Source organism: Poecilia mexicana, unplaced genomic scaffold, assembly GCF_051168715.1.
Source record: "Poecilia mexicana isolate PSO_F unplaced genomic scaffold, ASM5116871v1 scaffold_2, whole genome shotgun sequence".
Lineage (NCBI taxonomy): Eukaryota > Metazoa > Chordata > Actinopteri > Cyprinodontiformes > Poeciliidae > Poecilia > Poecilia mexicana.
In genome coordinates, this window is record NW_028263371.1 from 55,480,648 (window position 1) to 55,498,078 (window position 17,431).

Consider the following 17,431-nt stretch of genomic DNA (forward strand, 5'->3'; position numbering starts at 1 on the left):
CCCTCATTCTCTCTCTCTCTCATTCTCTCTCTCCCTCTCTCTCTCTCCCTCATTCTCTCTCTCTCCCTCTCTCTTTCTCATTCTCTCTCTCTCTCTCCCTCATTCTCTCTCTCTCATTCTCTCTCTCTCTCTCCCTCATTCTCTCTCTCTCTCTCCCTCTCCCTCTGTCTCTCTCTCTCTCCCTCATTCTCGCGCTCTCTCTCTCTCTCTCCCTCATTCTCGCTCTCTCTCTCTCTCTCTCTCCCTCATTCTCGCTCTCTCTCTCTCTCTCTCCCTCATTCTCGCTCTCTCTCTCTCTCTCTCTCTCTCCCTCATTCTCGCTCTCTCTCTCGCTCTCTCTCTCTCTCTCTCTCTCTCTCTCTCTCTCCACGTGACCACTGGCAGCTGCCGGAGATCCAGGCGGACAGAAACATTGTGGCTGCGGCTCTGAACGCACGGGAGGAGCGCTGCTGCTGCTGCTGCTGCGTCTCACCGCGGATATTTGACCACACGCCTCCATCCTCCTCTCCCCTCTTCCTCCTCCTCCCCCCGCTGGATCCCCGCTTCACTTCTTTTTTGTTGTTTTTATCCCTGAATCACCTGTTTCCTCCATCCCTCCATCCTGTCTCCTTCCTCCTCACAGTTCAGCATCCTCTCCTCCAATCTGCCTCGCCAACTTTTTCCATCCCACTCATCCTCCCTGCTGGTTCCCAGCTCTGGTTCTGGTTCTGGTTCTGGTTCTTGCTGTACCGCCTCGGATCGGCTCAGTTCCTCCGGGCCGCTGCTTCATGGGGCGCACCGTGTCGCTCGGAAAATGCTCCGCCGTCGGGCTGTAGGCGCCCCGCTGCTGCGCGCCGTTCCCCCGCCTCGCCCGAGCTGCGGTCGGGGCCACTGAGAGAGAGAGATGGGTCCGTCCGCTCCGGCTCGGCCGAACCGGTGTTGGGTTACGGCCGCGGCTCTAACTGGAGGCTGGATCCGGATCACCATCGTCTCCTTCCTCGCTACTTTACCTGTGGAGCAGCTGCGCGCCTTCCCGTCCTCCCTCAGCGACTGCCAGACGCCGACCGGCTGGAACTGCTCCGGTGAGATCCGATTCGGTCCCGGACTCGGTTCCGGATTCTCGATCCAAGTCCCGCCGGACTGGAATAAAAGTTTATGGTTGTGTTTTTGTGGCGTGTTGTGGCGCAAAACGTCACCATCTGACAGTTATTACAGTTTCAGATTATTAAATAAATGCATGAAAAAGACATTGATTAGAATCTGCAGAAACTTGAACAGTAACATCTGGAGTTTTCTCTGTTTTGTTCCACATTTTGTGGCCGTGAAACTTAAAACAGACGTAAAGAGAGCAGACATTTCCCCTGCTGCCCGTCCGAGTCTGAGCCCTTAAAAATAGCTCCAGGATGATCAGCAGCGGCAGCAGCAGAGGCATTGATATTACAACATCCACATCAATATGGAGTCATGCTGCCGTTTCCAACCAACAATCACCTTTAAACATCCTAAATTATCCATTTACGTCTAAATGCTGGGGGAAAAACACCAAAAGCTCAACCTGACTGGGAAAACAGAGATTATTTCCTTCACTTTCTGCGTTAAAGTCCGCAGCAACTCGGTGATGAATGAGCTCATCTGTTTAAACGTATTAGTGATATTTTCCGGTCATTTATGCCGGAGATCGATCATGTGTTGATCGAGGTACGCCCCTCTGATAATCTCCACCCTGCATTATACATTGAATCATCTGATAATGGCACACACACACACACACACACACGCACACACACACACACACACTTCCTGACACTCTCATATGCATTTCGGCGAAGGCTTTTATCCAACACGCCTTGAGGAGGCTTAAGTGCATACACTACACACACGCATACAAACATGCGCACGCACACACACGCGCGCGCACACACACACACACACACACACACACGCACACATTGAGAATCAATTGGATTGAGCAAACCGTGACGAGGAGAATGTGAGTCCACTGGAACAAAACGATAAAGCCTCTCTGTTATAATTATAGCGCTTTAATAAACTCTCCGGCTTAATTATTCTCTCATTTCACGCACTTTAAAAACAAAACCACCTTTCTGTTCAGAGAATAACTGGAAAATGTTCAAATGTTGGTTCAACAAAGATTTTCACTTGGTTTTAAATCTAAAAGTCAGAGTTGTAACAGTTTCAGGCTGAGACTTTTTGTCTAAATCTGTAAGTTTACGGCGTGTTTGCTAGTTTTTATTAAAATAGTCTTTCAAAGTACTGGGATGATGTTGCATCGACTGGGTGATGAATACTCAACAGCTCTTATTTTTAAAAATGACTCCCTCAACTTTTGCTGCCGCCATTTTGCGACTAGCATAAGCGCCGTAAATTGCCGACAGCTGACGTAAACTGCTTGTTTCTGAAATGATTCTGTTTGAAAGGCTAATAAATAAATTGATGAACACAAAAACGAAGGTCGTATCGATATCTATATTTAGTTAGTTTTAGCTAACTAAAGTCAACTAAAACTTGAGTTAGTTTTATAAATGCACAATTTAGTTGCAGTTAATTAACTACCTTTTCTTCTCAGTTATTGTTTTCTCAGTTTCAGTTTTAGTTAATCATAATAAGTTTGGTTGTTACGTTCTGTGAGTTTGGGTTTGTGCAGAGTTGGAGTTGGTTGTGAGTTTCTGAAACTTCTTGGACTCATTTCTTGATTTGGGTAATTTATGCTGATTTCTTCCTTCTTTCAAACCAAAACTTGTTGTTTGTCTTCGTCTTCCTGAAGTATAGAAGAGAAAGCAGCCAATTTGAGCAGCTTTTTATGGAAATGTGTTGTTTTCACAGTGGAGGATCCTGAGCAGTTCATTTCCATCAGATTTAGAAAAGAAAAGAAGAAGAACCGAAAGCGGTCAGCAGTTTCTTACGCACGCTTCATTGAAGCTACAGTTAATGGACGGACGATCCATTTAATGGGACCACTGCGTTAGCACAGTGGAGGAATTGATCTATTGAGCGAAGTCTGTCAGATACCAGTTGGATAAGTGGCAATATTCCCAGTTTCAGTTCATTACTCCCAGGTTTTTCCAGTTCACGTAATATGTCACTGACCCAAAGAATTGAAAACCAATCTAGCTGGTGGTAAATTGGGCGGTCAGTTGGACATTTGTCTCCACTGTATTCATAAATCTATACGCTGTTTCATTACGTTTAGCTTTGGTTAGCAGCTTTGGGATCCATATGTAGCTTTTAGAGTCAGGGAAGTGATGATAAACCCAAAAAGATTTATAATTTTAAAGATTTTTCATGCTTACTGAATCGTTTATTTTCACAGGTTTTTCTGTGGAAGGTAAATCCAAATTATTTGTTGAAAATTTGCATATTTGGTAGCAAAAATGCAGCATGGGAAGCTAAAATACCTAGCTTAAATGCTACTTGACACGCTATTGGCTGGCGTTTTTGCAAAGTAGCCAATCCAAAAACGCTCTTCATATTCCTTGGCTGAACCATTAAAAGCAGAAACAAAGAAGACCGTAGCTGTTAGCTTCTGTTGGAGTCCTAAGACGGTTTCCATTGAGTGTTTTGATGGATGTTTGGTGTTTAAACTGTTTAAACATAAAGAAAATGTAAAAAAATATAGAGTTTTGTAATTCCATTAAATGGACGCAATAAAAATAACGTGTATAAGTTTGTTCAGGCGATAAGTCATTAAAAAACATGCAATGACGTCATACTCCAGCTACTTCCTGTCGGGTTTTTTGTTGTTTCTGCCAGTAGCAACATGTGGTTACTGATCATATGGTTCGTTTGATGCAAAAATAGTGTTTCCATCAGAGTTTTGAAAAACTAATTTCAATACGGCCAAAAAAAAGTGTTTTTTCAAAATTGCCGCGTGTCCATTAGAAACACAGCTAGTGATTTATAAATTAACTACAGAAGTTTAACGTCTATTTTAAATGGAGCCATTTTATAACTCTGGTTCCCTGGTTTTAGTCAGAGCTTGAGCAGCAGCAGTCAACAGCCGTTACATTTAACGAAATTAAATTATTCCAGTGTATTGATGCACAAAATAAAAATCAGCAGTTCAGACATTAAAGAAAACCAAAAATTGATGTTAGCCAATAATAGGTATCACATTAAAGTTAATATATCTAGAACAGAGGAGTCCAAAGTGCGGTTCGGGGGCCATTTGTGGCCCTTGGGATGATATTTTTCTGACCTCCAACTGGAGTTCAACAAAATACAAGTTTGTTTATTTTACTTTTTATTTTAATCACAGTAAAATTATTCCAGACATAATTTTTTACAATGGAAAATGTTAATTACAATACAAATATTTGTATTTTAATGATCAAGGTTTTATAGTGAGTAGAAATAATTTTATCCTGAAACTTTGCTAGACCAAAATTAGCTAAAAATATCAACTGATCTGAAAGAAACGATCTTGCTCTTATAACTGAGAATAAATCATTTAACTTAAAAGAATCTGAAAACGATTTTTTTTTCCTTTTAATTCAGCATTAGTGTGAAATCCTTTTCAAACAAAAAATTGAGAACTGTATTTTCTTGATTTTTTTAAAGTAATTTTGAATGGACAATTATTGCATGTAACAAAGTTTTGTCACCCCTGATCTAGGATGTCTGGCTACATCGTAGCAGCTATCCTGTTGAATTTATTTAAACCTTAATGGATTTACAGTAATTTTACTCCTCTGCCTCTTTTCTGACCTTTCTGGTCCTGAACTTGTTGCGTAGCTCCATATAAAAGCCATGAGAGAGGTCACAAAAGGATGTTTCACCACTGTGGTTGTTCTGCCTTCATTACTAATTCATCGTGCTTCATTATTGATCAGCGCGATGCTTAAAACACCAAAGCAGGACTTCTTGATCTCCAGGTAGATGGAGCTGCATTTGGCTGACATCGCCTCTCTTTTAGAACAGAAAGTGCTTCTCCTGCCGTCTTAATTGTTCACATATAAACATTACCTGTTCAATATTTGATGTTTGGCAGCTTGTTTTCGTTAATTATTCAGGCGACTGTAATCTCCTCCTGGAGCGGCAGGAAGTATAGGCTTTCCTGGCGGCCATGTTCAGGTGTTATTTGCAGGAAGATGACATAATCGCCATCAAACCGTACAGTTCATGTTTAATAAAACGTTTGTCTGTTTTTGCTAAAACGATTCTCAGCAGAACAAACGAGATTTTAAATTACAGCAGCTGAAAAATAAGAAGTGCTGACAGCTAACAGGAGGTGCAGCAGAAATGCTATCAAGACGTTTTTGTAAGAGTTACTTTAGTAAATCTTTTGGAAAAAACACATTTTAGTCAGTATTTTTATGGGTGATTTTATCATGAAGTATTTTCTGCTCTTGAGTAAAATTTCTGGATTTTCTTCCCACTGAATGAAAAACAAACATGTTTTAATTCAAAAATACAGTTACTCAGTACTTTAGTAGACTTTTTACCAAATACTTTTTTACTTTTACTTGAGTTAAAATATGAATCAGTGCTTTTCTTACTTGAAGGATATTTTTCGTTTTTACCCGCCTCTGTTTTTTGCGTCATTTTTGTTTATTTAATATCAGCCATAAAACCTAAACCTAAAGTGTTTTGATGAAAAACTGTCAGAAAGCTGATTTTATTCCTAATTAGGTGAAATTGTTGTGCACAGCTCAAGGGCAAATTGATTCCTGTTTGATTTAAAATGTAAATTAATTACAGTCATGAAGAAATTGGTTTCGAAGCAGCATTCACATTTTCTCATAAGTTTGGTCTCAGTTTTATAGCATCTAAAATCCTGATTTATTTGACTTTTTTACTTTTTTAGCTTCCATGTGTGTAAAAAGTGTCTAAAACTCTTTAAATTTGACTCTAATCTATAATTACAGCAACATAATTTCACACTGAAAGTTTAGTTAAAAGCAGATTTTGCAGGATGGGAAAAAAATCACCACCTTAGGAAATAATACAAATACTGGGATCCCAAACAGAATCTGTAAACTACTAAAGCCATTTCAATGTTATTCTTTTTACGTATCAAAGATTTTAAAAAGATTTCATTTGTTGTTATTTTTTTACGTGTCTCACAAGTGGCGATTTAGAGTTTTCACTAGAATGCTGGAATATAAACATAAACATATCAACACCTCTGAAATCTGTTTCTACAGAAAGAGAGAAAAAATCAAAACCAGCAACATATGAATGTATAATAATAATTACAACATCACAGAAAAGTACAGCTTAATACTAGACCTATTTAGCGGCAAAGAAGACCAGAAATACCTGTAGCACAATGCTAATTGACATGCTATTGCTAACTTTTGCAAAGTAGCCAATCCAGGAGTACGGCTAAGGAAGACCTTAGCTGATGTTAGCTTCTGTGGCGCTAAAACAGTTTCCACTGTGTGTATTAATGCATAATAACTTATATTTTGTCTTTGAACTCTTGAAATAGACAGTTGTAAGCATTTTTAGAGAGAGTTTAAAAATTTTCAGGTGATTTTAGCTACTAGAACAATTTGCTTTGATTTATTATAAAGTGCATTCACACCAGCTCTGTTTAGTCTGCTTTAGTCCAACTCCGGTTCGTTTGGAAGGAGTGAATGCTGATCAAACCTAAAACCAAACCTGGTTTCAGTTCAGTTGAAGTGAACTCTGGTTCAGTTTGAATGCGAACACCAAGCGGACCAGAGACTGCTCCAAACACAGGAAGTGAACTACAGTGCAAGGCATTCTGGGTAAATACAAACTAAACAAACGTGCTAGGCTAGCGCTAACAGGAGAACTGACTCGAAATCCTCCAAGTGCTAAAATCTGACACCATTTTTGTTGACATTTTGTTGTGCTCAGGTTTTTGTGTTGTTTTCTTCTTGGTGCAGCGCCCCCACAGGCCAGGAAGGGAACAGGTTTTTCAAAGGGTTTGGTTGGTTTGACTCAGAACCACAGCAGCTGGACATGGAGCAAACGTTTCAGTTTTGATCTCAAATCGAACCGACTCTACCGGATTATCAGGTGTAAAAACACCTGTGAACCCAACAGAAAGATGATCCCCTCTGGAACAAAGCATGTGTCTGTGGCATCCATCAGATTGTTGGTTGATTTATTGGCTGAAATTTATGGCAGTTTTGATTCATGGAGCCGATTCGCTTAAAAAAACATCCAGAGTTTCATATTTTCTGAGCATGAAGCTGTTTAACCGGCATAGACTCTCCTCAGCTTCTTATCTCCACATCAGGAACTTTAACCAGACGAGTCGTAACTGGAGTCCCGTCAGCTCCGTCTCTTTAAAACAAACACTGCGTCCTTATGCTGATTATCTAAACCTGTTGCATCATCAGCAGAAAGGTCACGCATCTGGAATCAGAGCGAGCGTAGCGAGTGTCACGTTGCCGTGACCTTTTGTTATGTTGCTAAGAAACAAGGGAAACTTAGGCTCTGTGGTAAACACCAACAGAACAGGCGAGGACCACCAGACGAGAGCAGAGCCGATTACAGAGTCCTCAAACATGCCTCCGGTAACAAACCTGCCAGATCTGAAGGGGACCAGACAAACTGTTGTCCAAACAGATGAAGCACAGACAAGCAGACGCTTTCTTTGATTCATCACTGAGATTCTGGATGAAGTTTTGACACGACTGGAGCTGCTGAACTTCTAACCTCCTGCTCCGGGAAGAAGATGCAATCTCTTGCAACATTTCCTTTATCTTTTTTTTATTATTTCAGAGTCATGTGCTTGTTTTTTTTGTTGTTGTTGTTTTCTTTCCACCCTAAACAATATGCAGAAATCTGAGCTTACAAGGCGCGGTAAAACATGCCGAGTTGGCTTGGGTTTCAAGTATCGATGTCTTCCAAACATATGCACAGCTGCCTCTGCAGGGACTCAAAAGTAAAGCTGCAGAAAGCAGAGAGATTGTTTTACGCTCAGAAACGTGATTGTGATGAACAGCTAACATGTTTGCATGTCTGGAAAAAGTGGTTGTGAGAAACGAAGGGACTACAGACTCAGCAGGAAGATTTATCGGAGCCGCTGTTCCTCCAGAGTGGGAGAGTTTTACAACCAACCTGCACGGATTTCTAAAAACAAGCTCTGACATAAATATACTGACGATATACATACACACAACTACAAATATGAAAGGGCAGAATTATGTTTTCCACATGGGCGTAGGTTTGGGTAGGGACGGTAGGGACATGTCCCGACCAATATTCACGGGATATGAAAAAGTCCCGACCAATTTTTGCCATATTGGCTCAAAGAACGTGGATCTACGATCTTTGATTAGCAGCAACAGGCGGTGCGCGGAACGGAAGCTTCTTAGTTTGACATTTATTATGAGCCTCCGAGACCGAGTCGGAACGGTGCTGTCGGGGGGGGGGGGGAGGGGGAGGTGGAGGGGGAGTCAGTTGAATCGTCGGACGTTCTTTGATTAGCTGCAAAAGGCGGCGGCTAGCTGGGCACACGCGTCTCCTTCTGAGTCTCCGAGACCATGTCGCCACCAAAAAAGAAAAGGACAGACATTAGAAGTTATTTCGCTACGTCGGCTGTAAGTACAGTGAGTGGACCCATAAGTTAGATATCTATCACGCAACGCATTTGTTGTAAAGTCCGGTGTTTAGTAAGGTCAGCACTGAATGTGAGGTAGAATAGGTCTGTTAATTATGTAATATTTTTTCACATAGGATGCTCAGACAGCAGAGCAGAACGATGGAGAGGTGGCTGGAGCTTCAGGGCTCCAGGTGAGGTGTTAGTTCTCAGATATGAAATATACTGTGAAAGTATCTCAGTTTATTATGAGCACACCATTATTAAGCCAATGTGGTTTCCCCCCCCTTCTCAAAAAATGTTCGGTGCTCTTGCGCATTTCACTGTGCTGCGGGGGGGTGGGGGGGGGTGTCAAGGTCCCCACCAAAACTTAGACCGAACCTACGCCCTTGGTTTTCCAGGCATATAGAGCCAAATTATAGCACAATCAAGTAACTATGTTAACCTCAGATGTCATAAAAATGCTAAAAACATCAAATATAACTTAGAAATTTTAATTCATAATTTAATGCCTTGAAATTGGGTCTCTGTCTCTTTAAAAACTCCTGAAATCATCCCAACATGGCTCCCCTATTAACCCTTTAACAATGTATCTGCTAGTGATACTCTGAGAAGTAGCTCCAGTTTGCTAATTGCTAGGCTAGTCTGAAGGAGCTGAGTGGGGGGAGGAGCTCTGACTCAAGGTGGAGCTAACCCCACTCAGCCGTTTTTATACAGCTTGAACGGTTGCCATGGAGATTACAGGATTTCTCAAACATGAATAAAATAATCAAAGCAAAACTCCAGGTTTGTTTTTGATGAGAGAATAACATCATAATAAGAAACAAAGCTGAAAAAATACGTTGTTTTCACACAATGCTGCCGTTTTAATATGTTTACTCAAAATACACATTTTCTACGGAGACATTTTTTAAGATCCAGGATCTTCAGCTCAAACAGCTGAAGTGATGTTCAAACACCAGCTGGGTTTCTGAATTTTGAGCAAACTTTTAAAATGTCGCTAAACAGAAGGAAAGAAGAAAATGTGAATTAAAGATGTTTCCATGAACTGGTTTGGAGCGAAGTAACCAGGCTACGATAGCAACGTAGCTTTGATTATGTAGCTAGCTGCTAATCACTAGCTGTGTTTCCATACAACTGTCATGCAAATTTTAAATTAACTTTTAAAATGTTGTGAAAAAGAAAAAGGAAAAAGTGAGTTATGTTTGTTTTGGTGTGATTTCACCAGATGCATTACGGAAACAAACAGGAAGTGGAGGAGGTGGCATAAACCACACGTCTCAGAAAAACACTTTGAAATGTTCAGAGTTTCATGCCCCTGGTAAGGCAAAGACCCACAGTAAACCTGTCATGATGCACAATTAAGCAAAGATTGTTTTTTGTAGAAATCCCAGAAATTATTTCTGGTGGCCAATTATTTTCTGTTTTCTTATAAATTTGTTTTTATTTGTTGTCAGATCTTCAATTTTAATTTTTTTTATTCCAAATAGATTAAATTAATCTAAACATTTTAGATTTTTTGGCATAAATTTACTCCCTGAAAGCCAATTATTTTCTATTTTCTTATCCAAAACGGCCTTATTTGAGCCTTTATGTAAAACATATTAAATACAATAAGATACATAAGCGAGTTTACAATCTTCCTAGCGGTTTTTATTGAAGCCTTCTTCCTGTTTGTCTGAGGAATCGTCGTTTTATCGTCGGTTCCTTCACGTCCTGAGAGATTTACGTCGTAGGAAACGCCGGCGCTCCTTTGTGGCCGCTTCTCAGAGACGGTTCCTTTGTGTTTGTGGTGCAGACGAAGTGACTTCCTGCGTGTAAGTCATGATTGGATTGTTGTTCATAAGACGATGCGAGAGCCTCCAGCGGTAATGAATCCCTCGGCGGTTTGGTTTACGGTTTTCCTGTAGTTTCCAGGCAGAACATCTGGTTCTGGCTGCTGCAGACGGTTTAACGGCATTTCTGCTTCTTCTTCTTGTCCTTCTTCTTCTTCTTCTTTTTCTTCTCCTTCTTCTTCTTTTTCTTCTCCTTCTCCTTCTTCTTCATCTTCTTGTCCTTCTTCTTCTTCTTGTCCTTCTTCTTCTTCTTCTTTTTCTTCTCCTTCTTCTTCTTTTTCTTCTCCTTCTCCTTCTTCTTCTTCTTCTTGTCCTTCTTCTTCTTCTTGTCCTTCTTCTTCTTCTTCTTTTTCTTCTCCTTCTCCTTCTTCTTCTTCTTCTTGTCCTTCTTCTTCTTCTTCTTTTTCTTCTCCTTCTCCTTCTTCTTCTTGTCCTTCTTCTTCTTCTTCTTCTTTTTCTTCTCCTTCTTCTTCTTCTTCTTGTCCTTCTTCTTCTTCTTGTCCTTCTTTCCTTTCAAAACACTTCAGTGTATTCACCTCTTGGAGAAACTGACATTATCAGATTTTTTTTTTATTTCTTGTTATATAGCACAGATTATGAACAATTTATATATTATCACAGAGTTGGTAATTAATTTTATGCTTGATATTTACGATGCTCATTATTATTATTATTATTATTATTATTATTATTATGGGTTCATAGGTTTTCTTGTCTTGACAGTCATTTTATATTCATTTTGTTTATCTAATATAATTGTTTGGTCTTTTGCACAGTAAACTGGTATTTTATGAAAACCATAAGATAGTTTTGATTACAAATTTCTGATAATGGTTGAGTTTTAAACTGATATATTTAATGAAACAGAAAAAAGCATCAGGATTAAAACGGGTCACTTCAGACTGAAACAGCAGAAAGAGGAGTGACATTCCTGAGCTCCTCAAGTGTTTGAAAGAAAACTGTCAGACCGACAGCAGTGATACCAACATTTCCTCACAGCAGACATCTGTGGCTACGTTTTGATGCATAAATTATTTCTGCGGAGTGAAATATGAATGAACAGCAGCATTTTGTTTGTGAGAAAGTTGCAGATCATCAGTAGCTAGAGTCAGTTCCACCACATTATAAACCTGGAAATGGGCAAAAAAATCTGATTTAAACTTAATCGAGATTTTAGAAAATCCACAAGAGATATCAAAAAGCTGAATCATTTGAAGATAGCTTAACATTTTGTGATTTGCTTAAAAGCTGAATGGAGTTTCTAAGTTGAAGGAAGTAGACATAATAAAAGGTCAAAGAGCAGAAAGTTTTTGCTGAATTTGTGGAATTCTGAAGAATTTCAATGAATTTCAATGGGGCTGAAATTCTGACGTTTCAAACTGAAGAGCTAAGCTCGTTATTTTGTTCTTGGTTATGTGTGCACATGTTTTCTCTTGTCCTGCTGATGACTTGTTTTATTGAAATAAATGAAACGAAACATGAAAACTCAGCAGGCTGTAGTTTCTGTTTCCAGCAGCTGGGCTGAAGGGAATCTGATTTTTCCTGGGATTTTTCCGCAGCGTGGCCGTCAGCGTGCCAGCTGCCTGACCGCCAGCCTCTCTGGCATCTTTTTATTTTTTCATTGGCGGCTCTCAGCCCGCCTCATGTGGCCCTCTCCAGGCTGAGGGCCTCGTTCGGCGCGCGGCACTCGGCGCGTTGAGGCCTCTCATGTCGGCGCTCTTGGCTCCACGGTGGTATATTTGAGCAGAGAAGTGACTCTGCCAAGCAGCAGGTTGGTTTGCAGCAGCCTGATGAGGCGGCGCCGTGCCAGAGAGGGCTTTTATGAGAGGAAAGGTGTATCGATTGGTGCGCTTCGTTTACAGAGGGTGATGTGCATGAGTGTCCGTCATCATGAGACACGCAGCAGAGAGAGAGGAGGCTTTATGAAACATCTGGCTGCTGATTCTACAGCAGAGAACCAGAAATACACAAAATAATTAAAATTACAAGAACAGAGTCAGACGAGAAGAAAAGAGTAATAATACCAGAATAAAGTTCAATAGATATCAGAACAAAGCTGCTATAATAGGAGAATAAAGTACAACAAGACTGAAGTCAAAGTGTAACAAGAATAAAGTAATATTTAAAGACTAAAGTCACATTTTGAGTATAAAGTCATAATATTGCTAAAATACTACTGTACAGGAATAAAGTTATAATATTTCTAGAATAAAGTCTTAATATTACCAGAATAAAGTTATAAAGTTGTGAGTCTTCATAACTTTTCCTTTCGCCTGTCAACAGAGAACGTTCAAGTTACATTTCAAAATAAGAGCATCAGCTCTTATTTTGATGATATTAGGAGCTAATACCGCTAGCTGGGTTAGCAGCTAACAGTAGCGATTTATTACAGATGTTTATTAGTAGAGAAAGCTAAATATAGATAAACAAAATCCATTTTGGTTACTGAAACTGAGATATGTAGTTAAACAAACTATTAATAAAGCAATAAAAATAAAATTATCATTTTAAAAACAATGTTAGAGAAATGATTGTATCCTTAACTTTTATGTTCCTGTTTATCTTCTCAAAGCGATTTCTGCAGACATTTCATCTGAAGTAAAAGCTGCGTTTTATGCAGAAACCGTAAAGTTTGGTGAAATTCACGCCGTTCTTCCGGGTTTAGGCGATTTTCCTGGAGGCGGCACCACATGAGCAGAGAAACACGGGAACAAACCTCCCTCTGTTTGCCTGGAAACTTTAAAAATGACCATCTTTGGTGTGCAGACGCAGCTCGGAGTTGTAGTTGCACGGCAGCTTCTCGACTTCAAGCGGCTCCTGAAAGGCGCATTATGAAAACTGGAGCTTCATTTATCGTCTTATCGACGCTGAGGAGTCTGGGAGCTGCTGCAGGTCACGGCTGGCGGCTCCTAGATGAGGTCAACTACCTGAACAAACAAACACTGAAGGCTTCCTGCTGCGCTGCTTCCTGTGGAAACGTTCATGAGAGATAATATAGATGTAGAGCCACAAATAATTCAGCTTTAGAATGAGAACATATTAAAAAACAAGTTTTAAAAGAAACACACAGAAGATACTATTATTATTTACAAATATGGAAAATAAAACATGTATGTAAGTTCAACCTCTGCTTCCCCTGTAAAGCTCCTGCACTGCAAAAACACAAAACCTTACCAAGTCATGTTGTTTTGTTTCTAGTGCAAATTTATTAGTAAACTTTAAATAAGACAAAACTAACAAGTAACTTTTCACTAATGTATAAAAGTTTAAAGTCAATAATTCCTTAATATTGATGATAAAGTTCTAGTTCCAGAGAAAGATTATTTCACTTATAAAAAGATATTTTCCTCACATTATAAGTAAAATAACCTGCCAGTGAAACTAAAACTTTATCATCAATATTAAAGAATTACTGACTTAAAACAAGTTTCTATACATTACTGAAAAGTTACTTGTTAGTTTTGAATTCTTTAAAGTTTACTGATATATTTAGACTAGAAACGGGACAGAAATACTTGGTAAGATTTTGTGTTTTACAGTGTAAAACATAAACTAAAGATAAGACGCACTTTAATGATCGCAGGATTGGGAAATTATTGATCAAATCCATTGATTTTCTGATCAGTATCAGTGTGAGCAGGACGTTTCACGGAAAAATGCCTGTGATTATCTCAGGAAAACATAAATCTCTGCATGTCAACGTTTTAAAAACAGGTGAAAGCTGCACTGAAGTGATGAACAAAAACAATAATACAGCAGAATAAGTTGATAAATAAAAATAAATCATTACAACAGAAAAGTTTCAGGCCTCAATTAAAAGCCAAGAAGTCATTTCCTGATTATCTGAAGTTCATCTGTCGACAGATTTTCCAGGCTAGTTTTCATCCAGTCTGAATTTTAACTCCACCGAATGAGGAATCTGTTATTTGTGAGTTTAAATTTAATAAACTCTTAGAGCTCTGTGGATGTTTGTGGGATTTTTCTGTCATACGGAAGCATTTAACTGCCTTTCTTAGTCCTTTCATGGAAAATTTAAAGACAACTTATGAATGTAACATTTTGAGGCCTTAATTTTAGGTACATGACTTTTCATGGATGCACAGACACTCCAGGGGTCTACGTTTTGAGATTCAAGGCACAAGAGGGAAGATTTTGATCAGAAAGACTTTCTTCTTCCTGTTTCTCTCAACATGCTTTAAATTGGCAATACTATGTTTTCTAGGCACATAAAAACATTTTATAGCACAATGACTTAACTGTGTTACCTTCAGTTGTTATAAAAATGATGTATATATCAAAACAAATTTGACTTTGTAAGTTAACGCCTTCAAATTGGGCCTCTGTCTCTTTAAGAAGCTCCTGCTCTTTCTGAAGCTCCGCCTTCAGGAAGTCATCCAACATGGCTCCTTATTTAACCCTTTAGCAACGTTTTTACCAGCTTTTCACTGAGAAGTAGCTCCTATAATGAGATCTATTGGCTGCTGGCTAGTCTGAAGGAACTGAAAGGGGGAGGAGCTAGGTACACCCAGGCGTTTTGCACAGCTGGATGGTTGCCATGGAGATTAAAAGGTTTCCCAAACATACATGAAAGAATCGAGTCAAGTCAAAGGAATAACATTATAACCTGATTTAAAGCTACAAAAAATTGATTGTAAAGTCCTCCTGACAAAAAGCTGTACACTTTGGTAGCATCGCTAACATCAGGATCTGAGCCGATTTTCTCTCTGATTTGACATCTGCCACTGAAACACAATCCTGACTAATGAGAGAAGAGTTAACTTCCGGTCAACGCCGTCCTCTGTCTCTGGGAGACACGAGACGCAACAAACAGAAACGGCGAACAAAGATGGAGGAACGTCAGAGAAAACAGAAAAGTGGGAGCGGTTTTAATTTCCCCCGTTAAGCTGCAGCTGAAAAGCAGCTCCTGACGTGTTCAGTCACATTTAATCTGAAACATATCAGATATTTTCTGCTGTTTGACATCTGAATGCACAGATTATTTCATAAAGGATGAGTTATTTCATGTTCTCTGTCACTGCTGGTTAGGCAACAAGGAGGGTGAGTTTTAGTTATTTTTACATTAGAGCAAAATGGCTGGAGGCTTTTTCTGAAATAATACATGAACAAAAATAATTACCTAATAATAGGAATTAGTGGGAAAAAAGGTTTCAGTGATTGTAATTAGAGGATGCAACGCATTAAGATGCTTTGTTAACTGAAGAATAATAATCATATCCTGAGGTCAGCCAGGATTCACAGCTTTATTTCTGTTTCTCCTGCAGTCGTTTAGTTTCTCCTTCTAACTAACTTAGATCTGCAGAGCGGAAATGTCCGTGACGAAGCTCCTAGATGAACCAAAACAACGTCAGCCAGCCGATTGCTTTCTGTCAGCAAATGTTCTTCTGACCTGAAGTGTTTCATCAGTTTCCCTTCCACCAATAAACCTGTTTACGATCACAGAAATAAAATTAAAAAAAACTTAATATCCATGATTCATTTACCTTATAGTGACTGTGTATGTATGGAAGTTTCACCAATTCAAATTTAAGTCTTTATAAGACAAATATGAATAAAATTTAAGATGTAAATCACAACAGATGCCAGTATAAATATATAAACTGTGATATTTCTGGGCTCTTTTTATGGCATACCACAACACAGTAAGGAACCAGGCTCACCTCACATCCATTTGAAGTGCAGAACTTTTATTGTGGTTTGTCAACTACTTCCACTAGATGGCGCTTTTTCACAAAAACATACTAAAAAAAGATACAGTTTAGTAAATATCTAAATATACAAAAGGTAATCATACACAATAATAAACAATGTTACATGACGACAGTGTTGCCTCTTAAACATGGCATATACCCCTCTAGCTAGCCAGCTAGCAAGTATTAGCAGCTTTTTGCCTCAAACACGTCGAGTCAAAGATCTCAGTGAGTGAAAATATCTGCATGTGACTCAACCTTCTGTCTGATAGGTTCTTTTTCTCATGGGACTTTTTATGTGAACATACAAGATTAAATAACAAACTTGAGTTATTTAAAGCCAACGTACATTTTCTTTAATGAATTTAAGACATATTTAAAGGCTTTTAAAGAATGGATGGACACCATGCTATTCAGTGGCCTATATGCTACATACAACAATAATATGTTGCAAACTCTGGTTGTTTTTGGTGCATTTCTTCAGATGGCAACAGCAGCTGAGGGAGGAAATGGAGAGTCTTGTATCATATGGTCACAATATGGTGATAGAGGTGATGTAGTACCCAGAAACTGTACTCAGGTAAAAGTAGAAATACTTCAACATGTTTTAAGCAAGTAAAAGTAAAAAGTAGCCGTCCAAAAAATTACTCAGGTAAGAGTAAAAAAGTATTTGGTAAAAAGTTTACTCAAGAACTGAGTATCTGATCAAATGATCAATAATTGAATATTTAAAAAGTACATCATCAGAAGGATCAAAATATAAAGTTAAGTTGAAATTTTATTTTAAGGAACAAAATGAACAAAATTTGTTATTCATATAACAAAAATTAACAAAATCAGGCAAAAGAAAAATATTTCCAAATCAGTTTCTTTCAATAAAAAACTTATGAAACTTTAACTAAATCTGCAGGTGTTTGTCTGAGTCTGGTGGATTTTTGGTTAAAACATGTTTGATTTTCATTCAGTGGGAAGAAAATCAAGAAATTTCACTCAAGTAAGAGCAGAAATACTTTATGATAAAATTACTCAAGTAAAAATAAAAAGTAAAAATACCCCTGAAGTTAAATTTTTTTCACTTAAGTTACTAAAGAGAATGTGCAGCTGTGGTTGTGTGTTTGTGGATGTCCAGTCTTGGTTCTGGTTCTGGTATCGGGTTTAGCTGGTGGCTCTAAACTGCCTGTAAATCTGTCCTGTTGTCTTTCTCTCTGCATCATGATGGAGCAGCAACGTCTCTCCAGCTTCATCCTCAACAACCCGAAACGTCGAGTCTGCATCAGCTGGACGATGCTTTAAAAATAACCTCTGCTCTCCTATTTTAAATCAGAAATGAAGGACATGCCTCTGCCCCCAACAAAGACGTTTCCATCTCC

General features: G+C 38.9%; 1 protein-coding gene across 1 annotated transcript in view; it reads left to right on the forward strand.

Moving 5' to 3' along the window:
• Nucleotides 1–382: 382 nt before the first annotated feature.
• Nucleotides 383–17,431, forward strand: part of tmeff2a (transmembrane protein with EGF-like and two follistatin-like domains 2a) — a 120,088-nt gene continuing 103,039 nt past the window's right edge. Inside the window, exon 1 of the mRNA XM_015008225.2 lies at nt 383–1,061. Within this exon, the coding sequence (XP_014863711.1) occupies nt 884–1,061 (178 nt within the window). The 5' untranslated portion in view covers nt 383–883. The remainder of the gene's footprint in view (nt 1,062–17,431) is intronic.